This window comes from Nannobrachium achirus (genome assembly GCF_963921795.1).
Source record: "Nannobrachium achirus genome assembly, chromosome: 23".
In the NCBI taxonomy this organism is placed as follows: Eukaryota; Metazoa; Chordata; class Actinopteri; order Myctophiformes; family Myctophidae; genus Nannobrachium; species Nannobrachium achirus.
This window is the reverse complement of record NC_137830.1, coordinates 37520867-37544315: the sequence shown is the minus strand read 5'-3', so window position 1 is coordinate 37544315 and position 23449 is coordinate 37520867. Positions and strand designations below refer to the sequence as shown.

At 43.8% G+C, this 23449-nt stretch overlaps 1 protein-coding gene across 1 annotated transcript in view; it reads left to right on the top strand.

Annotated features, from left to right (window-relative positions):
• Positions 1–23449, top strand: part of LOC308308900 (leucine-rich repeat-containing G-protein coupled receptor 5-like) — a gene marked incomplete at both ends in the record, with an annotated part of 54459 nt that overhangs the window by 17462 nt on the left and 13548 nt on the right. The window contains 8 exons of the mRNA XM_080754356.1: positions 8348–8419; positions 12764–12835; positions 13718–13789; positions 16026–16241; positions 19636–19707; positions 20940–21008; positions 21220–21291; positions 21824–21895. Coding sequence (XP_080610482.1) covers positions 8348–8419; positions 12764–12835; positions 13718–13789; positions 16026–16241; positions 19636–19707; positions 20940–21008; positions 21220–21291; positions 21824–21895 — 717 coding nt within the window. The remainder of the gene's footprint in view (positions 1–8347; positions 8420–12763; positions 12836–13717; positions 13790–16025; positions 16242–19635; positions 19708–20939; positions 21009–21219; positions 21292–21823; positions 21896–23449) is intronic.

Genomic DNA, 23449 nt, shown 5'->3' with positions numbered 1-23449 from the left:
CAAAAAATATAATAATAGTATAAAACACTCAAAATTATTCTCAATTAGTTCTAGGTCTGGTTTTGGCTCTTACACTACATCTGGCCTAGATATGGCCTACATCTGGCCTAGATATGGCCTACATCTGGCCTAGATATGGCCTACATCTGGCCTAGATATTCCCTACATCTGGCCTAGATATGGCCTACATCTGGCCTAGATATTCCCTACATCTGGCCTAGATATGGCCTACATCTGGCCTAGATATTCCCTACATCTGGCCTAGATATGGCCTACATCTGGCCTAGATATGACCCACATCTTGGCACTTATGGCACAAAAGGTTTTTGTACGCCTTTGCCTGTTGTAAAATATTTACACCAAACCTCTTTGGTGTAGTGCTGCGAGGCGCTGCAAGGCGTTGTGAGCTTGTACATCTGCTATTTTCGGCCAATATTCCCCTCTGAAAAGGAATTCTAGGGTTCAAGTGGTTAATTTAAAGAAAATATTTGGTGGCCGCCCCTGTAGTAACTCTGAGGACCATGGGTCCCATGTTCTAACTTTTTTTTAAATAAAAGTATGTAGAAAATGGCCTAAGCCTACTTTAAATACAACATTTTACTTGATTATTTGAGGGCAGAATATTGCCTACAATAGCAAATAGTATTCATTATGCAGAAAGTCCCATTTATGTTTGTTATGTTTATTTTCATTTGACATGGACATCACAAATGACATTGGACAAGCGGGATGCATTTTGTTTTTTTGATATGAACACTCCCCCATGCCTTAAATAAGTCTTAAACCTTGACTGTTGGCGTTCAGTGCGACTTGCATAATAAGGATTGCGCATAAGATGGTGGCGTTGTCACTTAATTAACGCATAAAACGTGGGCTGGGCATAAGACAATCAAAAAAGGGCTCTATACAGTATTATGCACCTGGAGCCAGGCCAGCGGATGCCCCTTCTGAGTTTATTCTTTATTGTCTCCACCAGCCGAAGGCATGGGGGAGAGTATGTTTTCGCCCCTGTCCGTCCGTCCGTCCGTCCGTCCGTCCGTGCGTGCGTCCGTGCGTGCGTCCCCTCCAGTTGGCCCGGTCACTGCCAAAATGAGCACACACACTCCCTGGATGCCAATTCAGAACCTCTGCCCCACATTTTTCAAATGGCCCTGTTCTAGCGACACCATGAGGCCGATGTTTACATAACACATTTCTGTACACTACTCTTAGAGATTTTGTCCACAAATCCTACAAATCGGTAGACAGTATCTCTACAGTCATGTGATCAAAATGGATCTGTCCGATTTTCCATATTCCATCCTGATTGGCTACAATTGGCTTCCAAAGTTTGCAAGATTGCTCCGTTTTGAACAAAATGCCTCAAATCATGAACACAGCGTGCAATCTCTGTGAAATTGGGCGCGCACGTTCCCACTAGGACTAGGCAGAGGAAGAAATGCCACTTCAAATTTCTCAAATCAGCCTCATGTTGGCGCTATAACAGGGCAATTTGTGTTTTTACCTTTAACTCCACCGAAAAGTGGAAAACTTTGTATGCGCACTCCCTAGAGGCTAAGGATAAACCTTTGCCCTGCATTTTTCACATTTGCCTTTTAATGTAAAACACATTATTTCCTATTACTTCACCAAATGTTCTCCAACAATCATGCAAATCAGTTCACAGTATCTCTATAGTCATGTGATCAAGTCCGATCCGTCTGATATTTCATATTCCATCCTAATTGGCTAATATTGGCTTCCAAAGTTTTCCGGATTCCTCCGTTTTTGAACAAAATGTCTCAAATCATCAATCCAGCTTGCGATTACCATGACATTTGCCACACATATTCCCACTACGTCAAGGAACAAATGCTACCCTTTTCACATTGGCCTGTTATAGCGCCACCAGCAGGTAGACTTTAGCAAAACTAATTTTTGGAACACAATGCCTCACAATGCCTCAAAGAACACGCCACCCTTTTTACATTGGCCTATTATAGCACCACCAGGACGCCTGGCCTGGTGGAGACCTGTGCTCGGAAGAGCACTGCTTCTAGTTTATTTTATTTTTATTTAGTAATGTAAAACATGATCATCACAGCCCTTAAAGGGATATTCCACTTAAAAAAAAAACGTTGGTCATTTTATCGTCTAATCAGGCTCTTATGAACATCCTGAACAGTTTATAATTTGCTTGATTCAATATTTAGATATTTGATGTAAATGTTACATTTACATCAAAAGTGAAATATCCCTTTAACCACATGAACACTGCATGCACGTGGTTGACTGGAGTCCCTCAGGGCTCTATACTAGTGCCTTTTCTGTTCTTCGCTCTTCTTTAGATATCTCTGCTGAAAATGGCAGATCTATAAGTTCACAACAACACGGATCAGCTATGTTCAGTGAAAGTTTTCCCTCGAGTTTTAATTTAGTTTAATGCGCTGTAGAAAACAGCATTCGACACTCATACACAACACACACACACACACACACACACACACACACACACACACACACTCACACGCACAGGGCTAGATAGTTGGGTAGAGAAGAAAATGAGTGTGAAATTCAAAGCCATTTCATTGTACTACTTGGACACACACACACACACGCACGCATGCACACACACTGCAAAATCACTTAAACACTTGTGTGAAGTATGAGGTAATGTGGTCCCTGTGTGTGTGTGTGTGTGTGTGTGTGTGTGTGTGTGTGTGTGTGTGTGTGTGTGTGTGTGTGTGTGCGTGTGCGTGTGCGTGTGTGTGTGTGCGTGCGCGCGTCAGTGACATCAACAAGCTGTCGTTTGACTTGGTGAAGGCTGGAGTTCTCTGACAGATGTATTCATTAGACAGACTGACAGTAGCACACTCCTTTGGATTACAAGCGTGCATGCGCGCAAGTGTGTGTGTGTGTGTGTGGGGGGGGGGGGGGTACTGTGTGTGAGTGTGTGTGCTATTCTATTGTGTATGTTTGTACAGAAGGTCTGGTGCATGCATGCTTAAGTAGTGCTGCTTGAATAGAGCCTGAAAACTCTATTGAGAGAGAGAGGGAGAAAGAGAGAGAGAGAGAGAGAGAGAGAGAGAGAGGGAGGGAGGGAGGGAGAGAATTGAGAGCGATGCATAGATGGACATATATAAACTATTTTGGATACTTTTGTTCGATCAAGTAGTGTAGTAGCCTATTAATTTACGAGAAAAACCCCCACAAAAAGGTAAAATACGGAGATAAGAGAGAGATATGTGACTATAACAACAAATGAACATGTTTTGTAACAATCAGAATCCATCTCAGGGTTTACGGGTGCAAAGAAGTGGGTGACATTTGTTTTGGGGCAACTTGTTTTTGGGCAACAAACTCCATTGTACTTGTTGTTTTCAGAAAGAAGAACCGAAAAGAAGAAAATGGGGGGGGGGGGGGGGGGGGGGGGGGGGGTTGCTGGCTTGAAGTCCTTGCCGGAACTCTACTCCTACCTTCACCTCCCAGTATTGTGTTCTTCATTCATGCATCCCTGAACACATGCATTCAATTTATGCCTGTATACCAGGGGACAGGGGTCTTCAACGTTTTCAGGCCAAGGACCCCTTAGTTGAGAGAGAGATGAAGCAGGGACCCCCAAAACCTTTTCAGAGATTCCATATAGTTTTATTGTTTGGCTGCACAATCATCAGGGTATTTTGAATTCATGTCAATTTGTGTTTTCAGATATTTAACCACTTGAACCGTCAATACTTAATAAACGTGACCTGTCAGTCTGCTCCTTTTCCCCTCTACACCAAAGCTCTTTTGAGGCGTTGTGAGCTTGTAGATCTGCTATTTTCGGCTAATGTTTTCCGAATATGGACGCTAGGGATAACCTGACTCCGCCACTGCGCTGACCAGCTCGCCCCGGTGTTCACCAACATCTTCAACACCTCGCTGGAGCTGGGTCAGGTCCCAGCATGCTTCAAGACCTCGACCATCATTCCCGTCCCCAAGAAGGCCAAGGTCACAGGCCAAGGTCAATGACTATAGACCCGTCGCCCTGACCTCTGTGGTCATGAAGGTCCTGGAGCGCCTTGTCCTGGCCCATCTGAAGCGCATCTGTGCTGGACCCGCTGCAGTTCGCGTACAGAGCGAATAGATCCATGGAGGACGCCGTGAACATGGCTCTGTACTACACACTAAAACACCTGGACACTGCCGGCAGCTATGCCAGGATCCTGTTCGTCAACTTCAGTTCGGCCTTCAACACCATCCTACCATCTATCCTGGAGCACCAGCTGCCCCTGCTGCAAGTGCCTGCCTCCACTCGCAGGTGGATTACGGACTTTTTAACCAACAGGTCTCAGCGGGTAAAGCTGGGGAAGAACATTTCCAGCTCTAGGTCCACCAGCACCGGTTCCCCGCAGGGCTGTGTCCTGTCCCCACTACTGTTCTCCCTGTACACCAACAGCTGTGTTTCCCTCCACCCGTCGGTCAAGCTTCTCAAGTTTGCGGACGACACCACCTTAGTGGGCCTCATCTCCAAGGGGGACGAGTCTGCCTACAGGGGGGAGATCGAGTGGCTGCGAAGCTGGTGTAGCAAGAACAACCTGGAGCAAAATGCCCTTAAGACAGTGGAGATGGTGGTGGACTTCCGGAAGGACCCAGCCCGCCCCTTCCCATCATGCTGGGTGGCACTCAGGTGGACTATGTGGAGTCCTGCAAGTTCCTGGGGATGATCATCTCGTATGTTGCCAAAGCAAATTCCTATGTGTGATACACAATGGTAAATAAAGGAATCTGAATCTGAATCTGAATCTGAAAAAGCCAGATGATGGCAGCAGTGCGTACCGCCCTGCTGCCGTCCGGACCAATCAGCGGCAGCTACGGGCGGGGTCTGAGCGGCTCTGAGCCAACAGAAACCCAGGAGGCGGATTCTGTGTGTAACGTCATGCAGACAGGCCAATATGAGTGGTTGGAGTTGGCACTCCCAGACTGTGATAGACAGACGGCCCCATCCAATCACCTGCTAAAGAACTTGAAAGAATGGCCCGCCCCTTACATCGGTTTTACCCAAGCGAATCTAGATGGTAAAAATAGGGCGGTACGCACTGCTGCCACCATCTGGTGGAGTCAGGTTACGCTAGGCTTCAAATGGTTAATATAAAAAAGGAGAAAAGATAAACTATCACTTTTGGAGGACCCCCTGTAGTAATTCTGAGGACCCCCTAGGGGTCCCGGATCCCCTGTTGAAGACCCCTGCTGTATAGTATGGTATAGAAATTACAAGCACATGATCAGTCGTATGATATTTAAATCAAATTGTGTGTGTGTGTGTGTGTGTGTGTGTGTGTGTGTGTGTGTGTGTGTGTGTGTGTGTGTGTGTGTGTGTGTGTGTGTGTGTGTGTGTGTGTGTGTGTGTGTGTACCACAGAATCATGGTTAATGTTGACACAAAACCTCAATATCAATTTAAAACTCAGCAATTAGGCAACCTTTCTTTGAAATTACAAATGTGCTTACAAAACAAAACTTCAATATGAATGTCAACATCAAGCTCAAAAGTTACTTTTGAAGTTACTTTGAAATGACAAATTAAACTGTTTTGAAATGACAAGCACAAACACTTTGATGTAATATGTAGCGAAATCAAATCAAATTGTGTATGTACCACAGCTGTGTTAATCTTGACTTCAATATTAATATAAAATTCAACAAACTACTTTAGTTTGTCCTAATCTGACATTTACACATCCTACCTGCGTCCTGTTTTTGTGCGGCGGCATACCGTCTCCAATGTTTGACTGAGTGTGTAGGTAACTGTGCATGAGCTGCAATACCGTTGAGTGACCAGTAGCAGGCCTGGGTGACCAAGTGGCGCTGTTGAGCAGTATATACACATGGCATAATCCAGCTCTACAGTATGTACTTCAGCTAGTTTTTTTGGAGCTGTGTGGAACAAGCTCCGCTATAGGCAGCAATGTGTGTCCTCACTAGTGAGAACTGTCTCGTTGAGTTTTAACAGGATTTGCGCATGCGCGACCGCACGCACACACACACACACACGGCTCGAACGACCGAACGAACACTTGGAGAGGAGAATGTGGCAATTAGCAAATCTACAAGCTCACAATGAGTCGCATCCCGGCCGAAATTGTACAAACCCGTGGCACGGAGGGACACAGTTTGATCTTGGAAATCTAATGTTCTGTGCGCCACACAGTCATACGACTAATCATAAATCAGACACCATGAGAAGCAGACAGCACGCACACGCAGCACTTGACAAGTAGTGATAGAGAGAGGGTAAAAGTCAGAGAGTTGAACAGAGGCATGGATGGACATGAAACGTGTGTAAGTGAACTCAAAAAGGGGCACAAATTCCTTATTGAAGCTTTTTTTCCCCTCCATTGCGCGAAACGATGCGATGGTGTGTTGTGTGGATAACGTTAATGTGTTTGTGTGTGCGTGTGCGTGCGTGTGTGTGTTGCAAGGCGAAGAACAGCCCCCGTGACATTTTGTATTCATTATATTATGTATTATTGCTTTGTTCAGGCCCAACTCAATCTGAATAGAATCCTGTAGCCTGCGGAGCGCCCGACTTTTCAAAACGGCTAGTGTGAGGCCGTTTAGATTATCTGGTCAGAGAATCTGAAAAAAATGATCCTGTAGTGTTTAATGCTACCCGATTCAATCGCACCCAACTATCTGCTAGAGTATGGCCAGCTTTAGGTGTTCAAATAAATGTAGTGGAAGGGGCGGAAAAAGGTGGCAAGCCTCTCTGACTCTCTCTCTCTCTCTCTCTCTCTCTCTCTCTCTCCCTCTCAAACAAGCGAGCATGCATTTACCGATGTTTCTGGTTGACATTGGCACATTTCACTCAGGTTTTTGCATCTCACTCATGTTACTTTGTCTGCTGACCTCACTCGGCAACAAAATAAAAAAAATAAAAATCAAACAATTCACAGGAGGCAAGCAGTAAAACACATAGAATCAAAAACATAGATCTGGAACTGCTCAAATTCACAGCTCCACTTCGAACCGAGGTTTGATTTTTTTCCCCAAGTTGCAATGTGACATAGCTCTGTTTAAACATTACTGTATTTTCCCTTTAATTGTACACACATTTCTTAGTTTACTTGACACTTTCTTTGGCAGTGTAAACGTGTGTTTTCTCATGCCAATACAGCTCCTTTGAATTGAACTGGGAGAGGGAGAGAGGGAGAGAGAGAGGGAGGGAGAGAGGGAGGGAAACGGGGGCGAGGAGTATGAAGCGAAGGATGGAGGACAGAAGGAGAAGAGAATAAGATGAATACATTTGCAATGTTTTTTCCTTCTTGTTAGGTGTGTGTGTGTGTGTGTGTGTGTGTGTGTGTGTGTGTGTGTGTGTGCGTGTGTGCGTGTGTGCGTGCGTGCGTGCGTGCGTGTGTGCGTGCGTGCGTGCACATTTTGTTTCTGTGGGTGTATTGTGTTTTTTCCGTCTCCTTAGGCTGGCTGATGAATATCAGGCCATTATTCAGAGAGAGAGAGAGAGAGGTTTATTTCAAGGTAGAAGCCCAGTTGCGTGGCTGTGACAGCGATGCCTCTGGTTTTTTTGTGCGTCGCTTTCTTTCACAATTCTGTATTCCCCCGGTGCTGTCTTTTATTCTGTTGTGTGTGTGTGTGTGTGTGTGTGTGTGTGTGTGTGTGTGTGTGTGTGTGTGTGTGTGTGTGTGTGTGTGTGTGTGTGTGTGTGTGGTGGGCCGTGGGGGACACATCATAACTCAGGGGTTTTCAACAGGGGGTCCGGGACCCCGAGGGGGTCCTCAGAGTTACTACAGGGGGTCCTCCAAAACCGAGTGATAGAACCTTTTTTCCCAATTTTTTATATTAACCACTTGAACTCTCGTGTCCATATTCTGAGAACTCTTCTGCGAGGCGTTGTGAGCTTGTAGATCGGCTATTTTTGGCAAAGAGGTTTGGTGTAGAGGGAAAGAAAGAGCAGACCAAGTACAGAGTGAAAGGTCCAGTTTATTAGGTAATGACGGTTCAAGACCCAAGAGGTTAAATATCTGAATACACAAATTTACATGAATCCAAAATACAATGATGATTGTGCTAGAAACACAGGTTTTTCAAACACTTATAGAATCGGGTCAAAATTCTAATTTTCACGATTTTTCAAAAATAGCAGATCTACAAGCTCGCAGCGCGGCACTCGGTGCTGCGCTGTGAGCTTGTATATCTGCTATTTTTCAATAGTTAAAGCATAACGCATAATGATACACAATAATGTGTACCCGTTCTGAATGGTTTAATGAATGCGCAGCTCTCAGTTTTATTTAATAAAACATGGTCTAATGAAAATCTGAAGTCAAGGTTTCAACTTGTCTCGTGTAACTCAAGTCTGTCTGTCTTTTCAGAGATCTCAGTATGAACAACATCACCTCCATACCGACCGGAGCGTTTTCCACACTACACTTCCTGGAGGAACTGTGAGTAACACACATGTACCGCACCCATAGAGCACCAGCAGGGTTCCCACGGTCATGAAATTCCTGAAAATATTTTGAAATTAGAAAAATATTTTTCCAGTACTGGAAAAGTTTTGGAATTGACCAATGGCCCTGGAAGATCCTGGAAAAAATAGCTATGCATTGTCTTTGGTTATTGATTTTGTTAATGCCTCTGAAATGACAAATTCAAAATTGGCCAAATTGTCAAATATTAGAGGCAGAAATTGTGAAAATAGCAGATCTACATGTTCACAACGCCTCGCAACGCGAGGCGTTGTGAGCATGTAGATCGGCTATTTTCACAATAAAACCGTGTTATGCAAAATTCCTCAAGTCTTAGTGCTCGTCAGGGTGGGGGGTCCCCAGTTCAAATATGATTATTTCTGGGGTCACGACCTGAAAAGGTTGAGAACCACGGACATACACTACCTGTCTTTAGGCATTGCACATTGGATTAAATATTGGGTTAAATATTCTGGAAAAGTTTTGGAAATTAATTGGTAAAGTTGTGTGGGAACCCTGCACCAGATATTCCCGCCCGTCCACTTGCATTGAGTTGCTCACCCAGCGCATGAGGCGATTTCACCCCTTCTTCCGGGTTGTAACACGTGACGTGGTGGGGCCTAAGTGACACGTTTTGCGTCATAGAGTTTGTTCATGAACGCCCTGGGGCTCCAAGTCATGAACGAGCACTTCCGCTATGAACGCGCAGTCAATTCAAAAGAGCCTAGATGTTCGTTTATGTTTCTGGCCCCAGCTGCAGTAACTCAAAACGGCCACCATGTCCATTACGCTTCAGCTCTACCCCTGTGTTCTGGGGGCTTGACCGCACCGCACCGCATGCTTGCGCTGCACGCACGCATGCATGCTTTTACGCATACTGCACCGTGCCACTTCGCACTGTGTTTTGTATTGTTTGATTTTGTGTGACTGTGTAGTATGATCAAGTCGGCTGTTAATTAGATCCCAAAGACTCCCTGCTTGGCTCTCTGCATCAAGGGTTGGATTGGGGGGTAAGTCCCTGCGACATACAGTACAAGCGTCATGTCCAGGGGGTGTACTTGAACATCAAGCTGCCTCACGCTACACAAACGGGAGATAAACTCCTGCCCTATGGGCCTCATGGCACGGCAAGGCTTTCTTTTCACATTTTGAAGATATGGGGGTTCCAAATATAACTTGGGATGCCCGATGATTAGGAACTTAAAGGACCACTTCACCTCTGAGACAACCAGATCTTATGTGTTCAATCTGAACACATAATGATTATGATGATCATTATGATGCTTTGTAGTATACTGAAATACTAAAATATCTAAAAACACAGATTGAACTAAATCGTGTCCCAAACAACAATAAAATAAGATCTGGTTGTCCCAGAGGTGAAGTGGTCCTTTAAAGCAGGGGTCTTCAACAGGGGGTCCGCGACCCCTAAGGGGTCCGCGGAGGTACTGCAGGGGGTCCGCAAATTATTGCTTAAAAAAAAAAAAAAAAAAAAGAAAAAAACATTCACATTTATATTAAAAAATAAATCATGATTCTATCCATTTTGAATAGCTTGAATACATGATTACTATGCAATTGACAGATTGTTGATATTATTGACATTGGTTCTCAGTTAATAAGTAGCATATGTTTAGAAATGGTAGTGGTACGGCCCACCCTGCTCGCTGTAACTTGTACATGTTTAAAATAGAAAAATATGTCGTAGCCCCTAACCCCCCACCCTTCGAGGTGGTAGGGGGTCCCTGCTCCATCTCCCCATCAGTTTGGGGGTCCCCGGCCTGAAAACGTTGAAGACCCCTGCTTTAAAGTATACTTTGTTAGTTTCATTGATCCAAGACAGAACATAACTCACTCAGCTGATGGTCAGATGGGTGGGCACGGTGCTGTGAATGCTTATGAGATGTTCAATGGGCCCTGACCCAGTAAAGGCTGGGAACTGTTGTATCACCAGGTAAAACATTTCTCACAGTACACGACTGTCTCTCTACAGACAGTTGGTCTGTCTTTAGAAAGACGAGAAGACGATTACATGAGAGCAGAGAACAGATTATACGAGGAAACCTAACCATGTTTGTTCTCAGTAAACACACACACACACACACACACACACACACACACACACACACACACACACACACACACACACGGACAAGAATAGATCCTAGAGTCAAGTTCAGGTCTTTCAAGGGTCAGACATGAGTATACAGGTGTGTGTGTGTGTGTGTGTGTGTGTGTGTGTGTGTGTGTGTGTGTGTGTGTGTGTGTGTGTGTGTGTGTGTGTGTGTGTGTGTGTGTGTGTGTGTGTGTGTGTGTGTGTGTGTGTGTGTGTGTGTGTGTGTGTGTGTGTGTGTGTGTGTGTGTGTGTGTGTGTGTGTGTGTGAGAAAGAGTGTGATATTTGTCGCTGTGGTGATAGAAACACCACTATGGTGAGGACACTGCAGAGGTGCACAGTGGTGATCTGTGGCTTGAACTCTTTGTGACACACTTACACGCACGCACACACGGACGGACGGACGGACAGACAGACACGCGCACACAAAGATGTACGCAAAACATACACAGGACCTCTAGTACTGCTGGTTTTATTTCCTACCAGGACCTCTGGTACTGCTGTTTTTATATCCTACCAGGACCTCTAGTACTGCTGGTTTTATATCCTACCAGGACCTCTGGTACTGCTGGTTTTATATCCTACCAGGACCTCTGGTACTGCTGTTTTTATATCCTACCAGGACCTCTAGTACTGCTGGTTTTATATCCTACCAGGACCTCTAGTACTGCTGGTTTTATATCCTACCAGGACCTCTAGTACTGCTGGTTTTATATCCTACCAGGACCTCTGGTACTGCTGTTTTTATATCCTACCAGGACCTCTAGTACTGCTGGTTTTATATATCCTACCAAGACCTCTCTAGTACTGCTGGTTTTATATCCTACCAAGACCTAGTGCTACTAAGGGCTAGGCAATAAATCCAAAATATATCGGTATATTGGTTGTTAACTAAAATAAATAAATCCATAACCAAATAAGACTCAGAGACAGCCAAAGGACTATATCATACATTGTTGTATTTGGAGAGATCAGACAGGAGGACAAGAACAGTCAGCATGCAATTCCATGGTTGCAGCTTTCTCTCTTTGACAAGATGGTGGTCAGACATTCGTATATAAAATAATACAGTTTATTACCCGGCTTGGTTGAATGCTTGATTATGATTGGTCGAGCGCTGAAATCAGCGGTGAATTATAGGCGTATAATGACCGCTCCGCTCTATAATTCACCGCTGCCTCATCAACAGCTCAGAGCACCTGCTGTATTCAGGCTGCACTGCGTGAATGTAGTGCTGTATCCAACATGTCAGCCATGTAAACAAATACACAGCGTCATTTACAACTAAACGTTGCTCTCAGGAATGTTTTTAAAACATTTGAGGCGAGAAATAGACGACGCAGTATCAGAAAATGGATTCTATTTGATCAGCACTTCCTTGTTTTCCAAGGCGACCGTGTGGAATACTTTCAGCCGTCTGTAAACAAGGAAATACTTTGTTTTGATTTTAGTTTTGAATCAAATTATTAATTCTATTTATTAGCCGGGTAATAAGTGCTATAAGGTCTTGCTGCTTGGTCATTATGGCTTATATGGACACTTCAGGCTGATAATTCCAAGCCATAATGACCGCGCAGCAAGACCTTATTGCATACTTAACCGTGGATCTTTGATTGGTTCTCAGATCATAACAACAAGACAGAGACACGTAGGTCTTATAACTGTATATTTCCACTAGCCAGTTAGTGATACATATACAGTATAAGCATGCGTCACAGTGTCACACAGTCCATCTTAACAAGGCAATATATTTGTCAATAGAAACAATATGATGTTAACTAGTGAATATCAAAAATATCTATCATTGGTCTTATCATATCAACAAATGGACACAAACTAATTCTAATAGATTTGTTATAATTGACTCATTTGATCAGTCTAACTAACCATTTTAACCACCCTGCATCTACAAGCTCTCAACTTGTTGATCTGAGCTTGCCTTGTAGATAGGCTATTTTCACTATTACAAATATATTGTATATAAAAAAACATACCGTAATTGAGGCAACAGTTTGAAATAATCATGAAAATGATTTCAAGTCATTGCACCCAGTCCTATTTACAGTAAATGTAGCTTAGTGCTGTTTTTTCTATTCTTACCGTGAAGGTGATTATATTTACATGATGACCTTACACCAGGTGAACGATATAGAATGCATAAAATATGAAATAACATTGATAGTCATTTGTGTAATATGTCTCTCAGGCGCTTGGCAGGAAACGACTTGTCTTTCATCGCCAGAGGAGCATTCTCTGGCCTCTACAACCTCAGAGTCCTGTAAGTACACGCACGCACGCACAGTCACACATATCTGTCGCTCTGTTGAGTCATTAGGGCTGTCACGATTATGATATTTTACATGACGATTAATTGTCCCTCAAATAATTGCGATTAACAATTTAATTGTGTTTTTGTCGTTGACAATTACATTTCTATCTGACTTTTAGGCTTTGAAGTGGCACATGGCAGATATGACACATAACCTAAATATACAAAGAAATGACTGACATATTTGACAACTTTATACTTAAAAAAGAACGTTGATAGTGGAAATAGCCGATCTACAAGCTCACAACGTGTCACGATGCAACGTGTTGTGAGCTTGTAGATCTGCTATTTCCACTATTTTTTACTTAAACAAATGAACATTTTTCAACATGGAAACGATTATGACGATTATGAAAAAAGGCTGTCTAGTAAATACTGTTACTGTGCTGTCTCTGCTATAATTGGCAGCCGCCACATGTACAGTTTATGGCAGAGATGCTGCTGCTTACTGTATACCCTGTGTGGTAACAGATCCTTTCTCCCGTTTGGCCGTTCGCCCAAATCTTTTCCGCCGGTCTCACGCTCACCGCGCTGACCGCTCGTTGGGGCTGTACTGTACTTAACTGTACAAAAGTACAAATTTGAGGTATTTTTCTTTTACTTTACTTGAGTATTTCCAATTTGCAATACTTTCACTTCGACTCCACTAAATCTCGGATCCAAATATTGTACTTTTACACCACTACATTTATTTGAAAACGTAGGTTTTAATGTTAACGTTTTAACATTACGCCGGATAGACGCCCCTGGGCGAACAGCCAAACGGGCGAACGGATTGGTATTCCCCTGTGTACTACTGAGTGACATGCTTATTTTTATGTGTTTTTGTAGGATGCTGCAGAACAATGAGCTGACCTCAGTTCCTGACGGAGTCTTCCAGTATCTTCCTAACCTGCTGTCACTGTGAGCACGCACGCACGCACGCACGCACGCACACACGCACGCACGCATGCATGCACATACGCATGCACACAGTTCTGCATGAAATGAGAGAGAGAGAGAGAGATGATGGTGGGTCTTGTACAGTGTTACATGTAGGCCTACTTAAGTACATTTTTGAGGTACTTATTTATTTTACTGGAGTATTTCCAATTTTCAATGCTTTGACCTCTACTCCCTTACATCTCAGGGGCAAATATTGTAGGACCTACTTAATCCGTTGCAATTATTTGAAAACTTTGTAGATTTGGATCATTAATTATTACAAAACCTACATTAACCTACTCTGGCGATGTGACGCGTTGTGAGCTTGTAGACCTGATATTACTGTTCTTGTACAAGAGAGAGGGGGGGGGGGGGGGGGAGCGAGAGAGAGAGGGAGAGGGGGAGAGGGAGCGAGAGAGGTGGAGAGGGAGGGGGAGAGAGAGGGGGGGAGAGAGAGAGGGGGAGAGAGAGAGGAATGAATAGAGGGGAGCTAGAGCAGTGGTTCTCAACCTTTTCAGGTCACGACCCCCAAAATATTCATATTTTAACTGGGGACCCCACCACCCTGACGAGTACTAAGAGTTGAGGCATTACATTTTGTATAACAAGGTTCTATTGTGAAAATAGCAGATCTACATGCTCACAACGCCTCGCAACTAATATTTGACAATTTGGCCAATGTTTAATTTGTCATTTTAGAAATGTGCAGATACCTATATACTGTATATAGATAGTTTATACTCTTAAACTTTATGTTGGTTTGTTTAATGTTGAGTGAGAAAAACAATGTTGCACATTAAGTTAATCATCTGGGGACCCCCCCCCAAAATAATTAGGGGACCCCCCTGGGTGTCCCAACCCACAGGTTGAGAACCACTGAGCTAGAGAGTTGAGGATGGGAGAAGAGAAGAGGAGAAGTGAGGAGAGAAGATAAGGATGGACAGACTGGAGTCTCTCTGTGTCTGAAACACACATTTATCTGATCAACTATTATGTGTTGTCTCCTCTCTCTCTCCCTCTCTCGCTCACCCCACTCTTTCTCTCCCTCTATGAGAACAGAGGTTGTTTTGTTCCAACAGAGACAGAGAGAGAGAGAGAGAGAGAGAGAGAGAGATACCTGTAGCTGTCTGTTCACTTTTAAGAGGGTTTGTGTGTGTGCGTGCGTGCGTGTGTTGCACACAGGCGTGCAAATGCATATACAGTACATGTATACTTTGTGTCAGTCAATGTTTTCCAGACCAAGGGCCTCTTAGCTGAGAGATGGAGCCATATACAATTATATTGTATAAAATTGTGTTGCAGACTTTTTCATAGATTTCATCGATAGCTTCTAGACTTGTTTGACAGCGTGTTGTGTAAATTAATTAATTATCTTTTCTATTCATATGTTGGATTGAGGTTAATGTGTATTTTTAGACATTTACCCACTTAAACCCTCAATACTTACAGTAAAGTAGTATAATTGACTTTAGACTCTGTACTTGGTCTGCTTTGTGAGCTTGTAGATTGGGAATTTTTGGAAGTTCAGGATGTCACAGAACATCTTTTTCTAAAAGTATTTCTATTCTGTTACCAGCTGGAGTATCAGACGTCACACTGAGACGTCACACTGATAAAAGCCAATATACGCGTGCAGGCCGCAGCCAAAATAACCGCAACGTTCACGTCTAATAATTTACCCCATCAAATTTTCAGATGCTGTGGAGGAAGAATGCTTAGGATTAGGATGCTTAGGATGTTTTCTGTGATCGCTCACCCTTAAAATGTATGTTTAAACATGTTATTTGTTATGTGAGTCCTATGACGTCTATGACATCTGACATCATACATACGATCCCTTTTACTATGCCCATACAGTACATGGAGATCCCTGTCTGTAGAACCAGCCACCCAGATATGGGCTGTCGTTGCCATCTGTCTTGGCCATGTATGGATTCTGTTAGTGTGGTATGTGGCCGATGTGGCCTCCATATACTGTATGTGCATTCGCATATGAAGTCCTGTTAGATATGGGCTTAATATTGATGACATCAGGGATCTCCATATATGGGCATAAAAGGGATTCTGTTAGTGTGGTTCCCCTGACATCACAGTGATGTCAGAGCAGCAAAACCATAGACCGTAAAAAGCGTACACGGACAAACGTAGACATGATGTGCCGTTTCTCATACTAAACTTAACTCTCTTTCTCTATCTCTCTCTCCCTCCTTCTCAGGCGTCTAGATGCCAATCACATTTCCAGTGTTCCCATTGGCTGTTTCTCCGGTCTGCCCGCCCTGCGTCACCTGTGGTTGGACGACAACTGGCTGGGGGAGGTTCCGGTGGGAGCTCTGAGTGACGTCGGCTCCCTACAGGCCATGACATTGGCTCTGAACCGCATCAGTCACATCCCTGACCACGCCTTCTCCAGCCTCACGAACCTCGTAGTGTTGTGAGTACACGCAGGGGCGTCACAAGGGGGGGAGTGGGACTGAGTTACTAGGGCCCAAGGTGGAGGGGCCTTCATTATTTTATACTTTAGCTATTGAATAATAGCAGATATACAAGCTCACAGCGCAGCACCGAGTGCCGCACTGCGTGAAGACGTGAAGCCGTGTGTGTACACATTTTTACAGTCTCTACTCTCTATAAACTCCAGGTAACGGAACACTATCTTTTGTGTGTGTGTGTGTGCGCATGTACGTGTGTGCTTGTGTGTGCATGCATATTATTTAGTCACGGATACACGGGCCAGCAGATGAGAGGAGGTTGTGAGGAAACAAATGAATAAAAGAGAGAGAGGGGGGGGGGGGCATAGAGAGACATAGTTCTACCCCTTCAGCCATTCTGTTTACCTCCTTCCTCCTCTTATCGTGTCTCCATCTACAATGGCTTACTGGGAGCTGCCCACTGTGCCCAGTACAACCACAGTCTTCTCTTGTAATACTGGGAGCTGCCCAGTACAACCACAGTCTTCTCTTGTAATACTGAGAGATGCCCAGTACAACCACAGTCTTCTCTTGTAATACTGAGAGATAGAGCTGCCAATATTCCTCAGAAATGAAATTCGAGGCTCGAATATCGAATATATTCCATATATACCGTATATATGTTTTTTTCTTTTTAGTATTATATATTTTTTTTACTGGGACAATACCCAAAAGTATTTATCAAGTTGTAAAAACACACACGCACGCACGCACGCACGCACGCACGCACGCGCGCACGCACGCACGCACGCACGCACGCACACACACACACACACACACACACACACACACACACACACACACACACACACACACACACACACACACACACACACACACACACTTCCCTCTGCAGTGCTCTAAAAGTGACTGGAGTCTGTTTCATTTCTCTCCAAAAGCCCTTAATTAAGGATTACTGTGATTAGTGTAAGCTTACATTTTATATCACACTCACCATACCCATAACTTTCACTAGCCCCCCCTCCTAAAAGAAATATATAATAAGGGTAATAATAATAATAATTTGAATATACATTTTCATATTCAAATGTACATATTATTTCCATATTTGAGGAATATTCGATGTTCGAATATTAATTTGGCAGCCTTACTGGGAGATGCCCAGTACAACCGCATTCGTCTACTGTAGTGCTGGGAGCTTCCATGTACGACCACACTACATGTGTTTAACCCATTTAGACCTGAGGCCGATTTTTTAAACGTTTTCAGAAAACAGTAAAACACAAAAGAAATTACACGGATGCAAAGGTATAACAGTGTATACTATATGTTTATTATTGTGATGTTATCTGCTTATTGTAAGTCGCTTTGGATTAAAAGCGTCTGCTAAATGCCTAAACTGTAAACTGTAAACTATAGGCTTTCCCAGGCCTAAGATAATTAACTAGATCATTTGAGCAGAGGTTTACATAGTCTGAAGCATCAGTTTCGTGATTTGCTTAACCTAATATATACGTTTAGTTAATATGTCAAATGTAAACGCTTGAAGTACTGCTTGAAGTGTGTGTGTGTGTGTGTGTGTGTGTGTGTGTGTGTGTGTGTGTGTGTGTGTGTGTGTGTGTGTGTGTGTGTGTGTGTGTGTGTGTGTGTGTGTGTGTGTGTGTGTGTGTGTGTGTGTGTGTGTGTGTGTGTGTGTGTGTGGGGGGGGGGGGGGGGGGTATTCATACACTGTCAATTGTCGCTGCTGCTTCAATCAGCTTAAAGCTAATTTGCATGAAATTACCCAAAAGCCTTTGAGAAATGCTGGGGGCCCTTATTCACACACACACACACACACACACACACACACACACACACACACACACACACACACACACACACACACACACACACACACACACACAGAGTTGTATGTCATTATGCAGCTAATGCGAGCAGACAGCGCTAGTGGCAACTATGGCTAAAGCTACCATAGCAACTGCTCTCTCTCTCTCTCTCTCTCTCTCTCTCTCTCTCTCTCTCTCTCTCTCTCTCTCTCTCTCTCTCTCTCTCTCTCACACACAAAAAACTTCCAGGCAGACACAAATTTTGTAACTAAACTACAGTATATTGAGGCGACTTGTGACTGGCGAGCGTGTGGTGAAGTAAAAGTAGAATACTTGATGTAGGCTACGTTACCATGTCTCTGGAGCTATATGCATCCCAGCAGCAGCGACACTATGGGGCTTTTAAGCCATGACATCATTTTGTAGTCAGACTTCCATGCAGATTTATTGTCAATATGTGTCCCTCGCTATTTCAACAGATCCGAGACAAAAATAACGACTAAAGTATAATTCTACCACTTTCCTGTCAACAAGAAAGATAAGACAAATTAGTAAATAGTAAAAATAGTACAAAGATTCATGGGCACTGGGGCCTTTTGGCCCCAAAAGTTCTCCTCTGCCTACAAAATGATGTCAGACTTAAAAACCCCATTGTAAACATCCACTCTGTTGTCACATGTTACGTTAACTGTTGTTTGTGATGATGTCCAGGGGTGTCACAACAAACTCTGGGCCCTGGGGCTGGGTGCAAGGATTCACTCACATTTTGAGCTGTAACTATTGAAAAATAGCAGATATACAAGCTCACAGTGCGGCACCGAGTCATGCCCCCAGAACCCAGGGTTAGACTTGAAGCACAAGCGATGGTGGCCAAAGCTGGAACTGCAGGCGGGGTGAAAAATACATGCACGAGCAAAAGAGTGCGACGAAGCTGGGGTCTACACAATAGAGTGACGTTCGTGACGTAATTACGTCTCGGCGTAACACATTTTGGCACATAATTATATATAATATATAATTATTTCCCCCACAATGCACCAGAATTCAGCTACTTCTGCATGCTTCAAAACGCCACTGATTGGAATGAATTGCTGGGGGCGGGGCTATCCGCTACTATATGCACCGAGTGTCGTGCTGCGAGCATGTAGATCTGCTATTTTTGAAAAATCGTGAAAATGTATTTTTTGAAAAACCTATGTTTCTATGTCAGTGGTACTCAAACCTTTTCATGTGAAGGACCCCCAAAATGATATGTATTTATAAATATTTCGTTCCAGGGGCCGCCCAGAAGCAAAATATTCAAAGTTCACTTAAAAAATACATATATTCAAAGATTTGTACACATTTTCACAGCTTTTCAAAAATAGCAGATCTCTCTACGTCGTCCTCAGACGAGCCGTATACTTTTATCAATATTTAGTTTGTGCGTGTCTTTATTGTGATGTTACTATTATGTACGTACTGCTTTTCTATGCCCTGTATCTGTAACTTTAACTGCTGTGCTGCGCCTGAATTCCCTCCGCACAGGATCAATAAAGGTATCCATCTGTCTCTTTCTCTCTCTGTCTAGGCATCTCAACAACAATAAGATTGCCTCTATGGGAACCAGTTGCTTCCATGGTCTACACAGTCTGGAGACACTGTGAGTGAGTGTGTGCGAGCGTGTGTGCGTGCACGATGGAATAATGGAAAACAAGGGGAAAGGAAGGACTGTTTTCACTTTTTTTCAAGAGAGTGGTCAGCAGGAGGGAACCAAGTCTCTACCTCCTTTCCTCTGTCAGTCTCTAATAGGTAAAAATAGAGATCAGAAAACCATAATAAGAAATAAGACTCAGGCCTAGGCCAGACGGAGCTGGATATTTCGTATTACCCGGTTTTTCAGATATCCACATAGAAAAATATCTAGGTCCACACAACAAAGATATCCCCAGACCAGTGGGACAAGCACACACACAGTAAAGTCTTCAGAGATATCTGTGTTCCATGCCTACATACATGGATCCAGTGAATCCGAGATTTTTCAATGTCTTCACTTATTTATCCGGTTTAAAAAATATCCAGTTTCACGGCCGAAATATCCAGCTTTGTGTGGCTGCAAGCCCCAACAGCACAAAGAAATGTCTAGCTTCAGAAATATCCAGCTCAGAGACAGCAGTTTTGACTAGACCAATCAGAGATTGATTATTACAGACACAGCTGGGTTCCCTATTAATTACAGAGTGAAGACAGCTTTTAGTTTTAACATGTTCTTATCAAGGATGCTTACACAAATATGACAATTGTTATCACAATAACAGATAACAATATAGACGACCAAGGTGAGGTCATGGATGTTTTCATGTTGATATCTTCAGACGTGAATCCACATCCCATTGGAAAAGTTCATGTTCACGATGTTGTTTGAGGTGATGATGTTATTAGTCGAGAGGCGCCTTTGATTCCAGAATATAGGCAGACGATAAGGCGCTGCCATGGTGACAGGGTTCAATCCGACCCCCATAAGTCCAAACAATTCCCACATCACTGTTGCTTTGGTCAAATGCAACAAGGCCATCTTGTTACAAGGCCTTGACAATGTTGGAGGGAGAGAGACAGACTCACAGAACGTAACTCTGACATTAAACAAACCTTTGGCATAAAAGTGTAGGTCAGAGGTCAGAAGAAAATAGTGTGATGTCTCTGTGACTCTCTGTGTGTGCGCGTACGTGCTTGGTAAAGTGTGTGTGTGTGTGTGTGTGTGTGTGTGTGTGTGTGTGTGTGTGTGTGTGTGTGTGTGTGTGTGTGTGTGTGTGTGTGTGTGTGTGTGTGTGTGTGTGTGTGTGTGTGTGTGTGTGTGTGTGTGTGTGTGTGTGTGTGTGTGTGTGTCCTTTGAAGAGATTTGAACTTCAACAATCTGGTGGACTTCCCCGTTGCCATCCAGTCCCTCACAAACCTCAAAGAGCTGTGAGTACAAAGGGAACACGTTCTCTGCCCTTCTCTCCGTCAGCGTTGACTTTGACAGCAAATATCGATGTAGTTTTAGTCATAGTCTTTTGAATACAAATTTAATTTAGTTTTAGTCTTGTTTTCGTCATCTGAAATGTTTTAGGTCTAATCTAGATGATGATGATGATGATTGTGATTAATGTACAATTTTTTTTCTTTTTTTTTCTAGCGGTTTCCATAGCAACAGCATCCGGTCTATTCCTGAACACGCCTTCACTGGGAACCCCGCCCTTCTCTCCATGTGGGTACAACCGTGTGTGTGTGTGTGTGTGTGTGTGTGTGTGTGTGTGTGTGTGTGTGTGTGTGTGTGTGTGTGTGTGTGTGTGTGTGTGCGCGCGCATGCGTAAGTACGTGCATGTAGTGTTCTACCTGTCACGCGGGTGTGGCGGAGAGAGTCGCAGCCCCAGCCTGAAGCCCCAAAAGTCTAGTATCTGCCCTCGTTCCATAGGGATACTCCTTTGGAGTAATTGTTAAGATATTGGACTTTCATGCGGGAGACCTGGGTTCGAAGCCGGGTGGGGAGGTTCGGATCACCTCTGTTACATTGGTGCCGTGACCCGGATCCGGGCTTCCCCGTAGGAGGAGGTCAAAGGGGGGTGAGTGTGGCGGAGAGAATCGCAGCCCCAGCCTGAAGCCTCAAATGTGGAATAGCCGCAGATTATAGTATGCCCTCAAAAAAAGTCTAGAACACACCACTGTGCGTGTGTGTAATGTATGTCTTGCAATATAACGTGCTTGGTATTTCTACAACCTTTCATGTGTGTGTTGTTTAGTTTCTTCTATGACAATCCAATCCAGTCAGTCGGCCGCTCTGCCTTCCAGAACCTCCCTGAGCTACAAACACTGTGAGACACACACACACACACACACACACACACACACACACACACACACACACACACACACACACACACACACACACACACACTACCCCCAGTCCACCACATGTGTGTTATGGATCAATGCGCAGGTGTGGCGAGTTGGCTCAAGTGTGCAACCAAACATATGAATAGTTTGAACATTAGACATCCCGCCCACCAATGCATTTGTAGAGAGACTGAGAGACATCAACCTAAAAGAACAACTCCGCAATAAATAACACCTAGGATCATTTTCCTGCTTATATTGATCCCAAATGACTGTCCATGAGGTCTGTTAGGCAGAAATGCCCCTGTCGTCCAGTTTCCCCAGTAGACCCCAGCAGTCCTCATAGAATAGAGAGGAGCCTATAAGCCTATTGCTACACATTGACAGCCAACATTGTTTTTCGACTTATGTCGTTCCCTGTCGCGCTTTGTGAGAGATTTTCACGCACCTTTGAGTCTCTGCTTTGAAGGCTCCTGGGGAAACTGGGCGACGGCATTTCTGCCTAATAGACCCCATGGACAGTCACTTGGGATCAATATTAGTAGGAAAATGAGCCTAGATGTTATTTAGTGTAGAGTTGTCCTTCCGATGATGGCTCATCGGAACCTCTCTTCAAAGGAAACAAAAGAAGCTGCATTCCCGGAGTAATCTACTGCTGTCCATTAACAGTTCAAATAGTGACCGAATCAAGTAAGAACGTGTACATTTACAAGCTTGTTTTAAAAGCAGCGGTTCAAAATGCAACAATGTAGCCCTATCCTGATAGCAGTCTTTCCATAACTTAGATAACTTAGAAGTTAACTTATCTAAGTTATCTAAAGACAACCGATGAACTTGTGTCTTTTCGTCTTGTAATGTGACATGTCAGAAGACCAGCAATTGGCTTGTGTGCAGGGGCGTCACGCCAAATTCTGGGCCCTGGGTACAAGGATTCACTGGGGGCCCCCCATGAATGTTAACTATTGAAAAATAGCAGATATACAAGCTCACAGCGCGCGCTGCGAGCTTGTAGATCTGCTATTTTTGAAAAATCGTGAAAATGTGTGCCAAGAAACCTATGTTTCCATGTCAGTGATGCTCAAACTTTTTTCATTGTGAAGGACCCCCCATCTCAAAATATTTAATTCCAGGGACCCCCCAGAAGCAAAATTTGAGTTACAAATGTTCACTTAAAAAATACATATATTCAAAGATTTGCGCACATTTTCACGACTTTTCAAAAATAGCAGATCTACAAGCTTGCAGCGCGGCACTCGGTGCCGCGCTGTGAGCTTGTATATCTGCTATTTTTCAGTAGCTAAAGTTACTAGGGCCCCTCCACCTTGGACCCTGGTAACTCAGTCCCACTTTCCTACCCCTTGTGACGCCCCTGCTTGTGTGAGATGGGAGTGCTGTAGTCCAAAAACAGGCTGCAGCAGAGGAGTATAATGATGTTAAATGAGTACTCAGACAATGTAGTGTTCACCTGCTGTTATCCCTACAAAGGCCCACTAAAACATCACATTTCTAAACGTGAATACAAAATGGTTGAC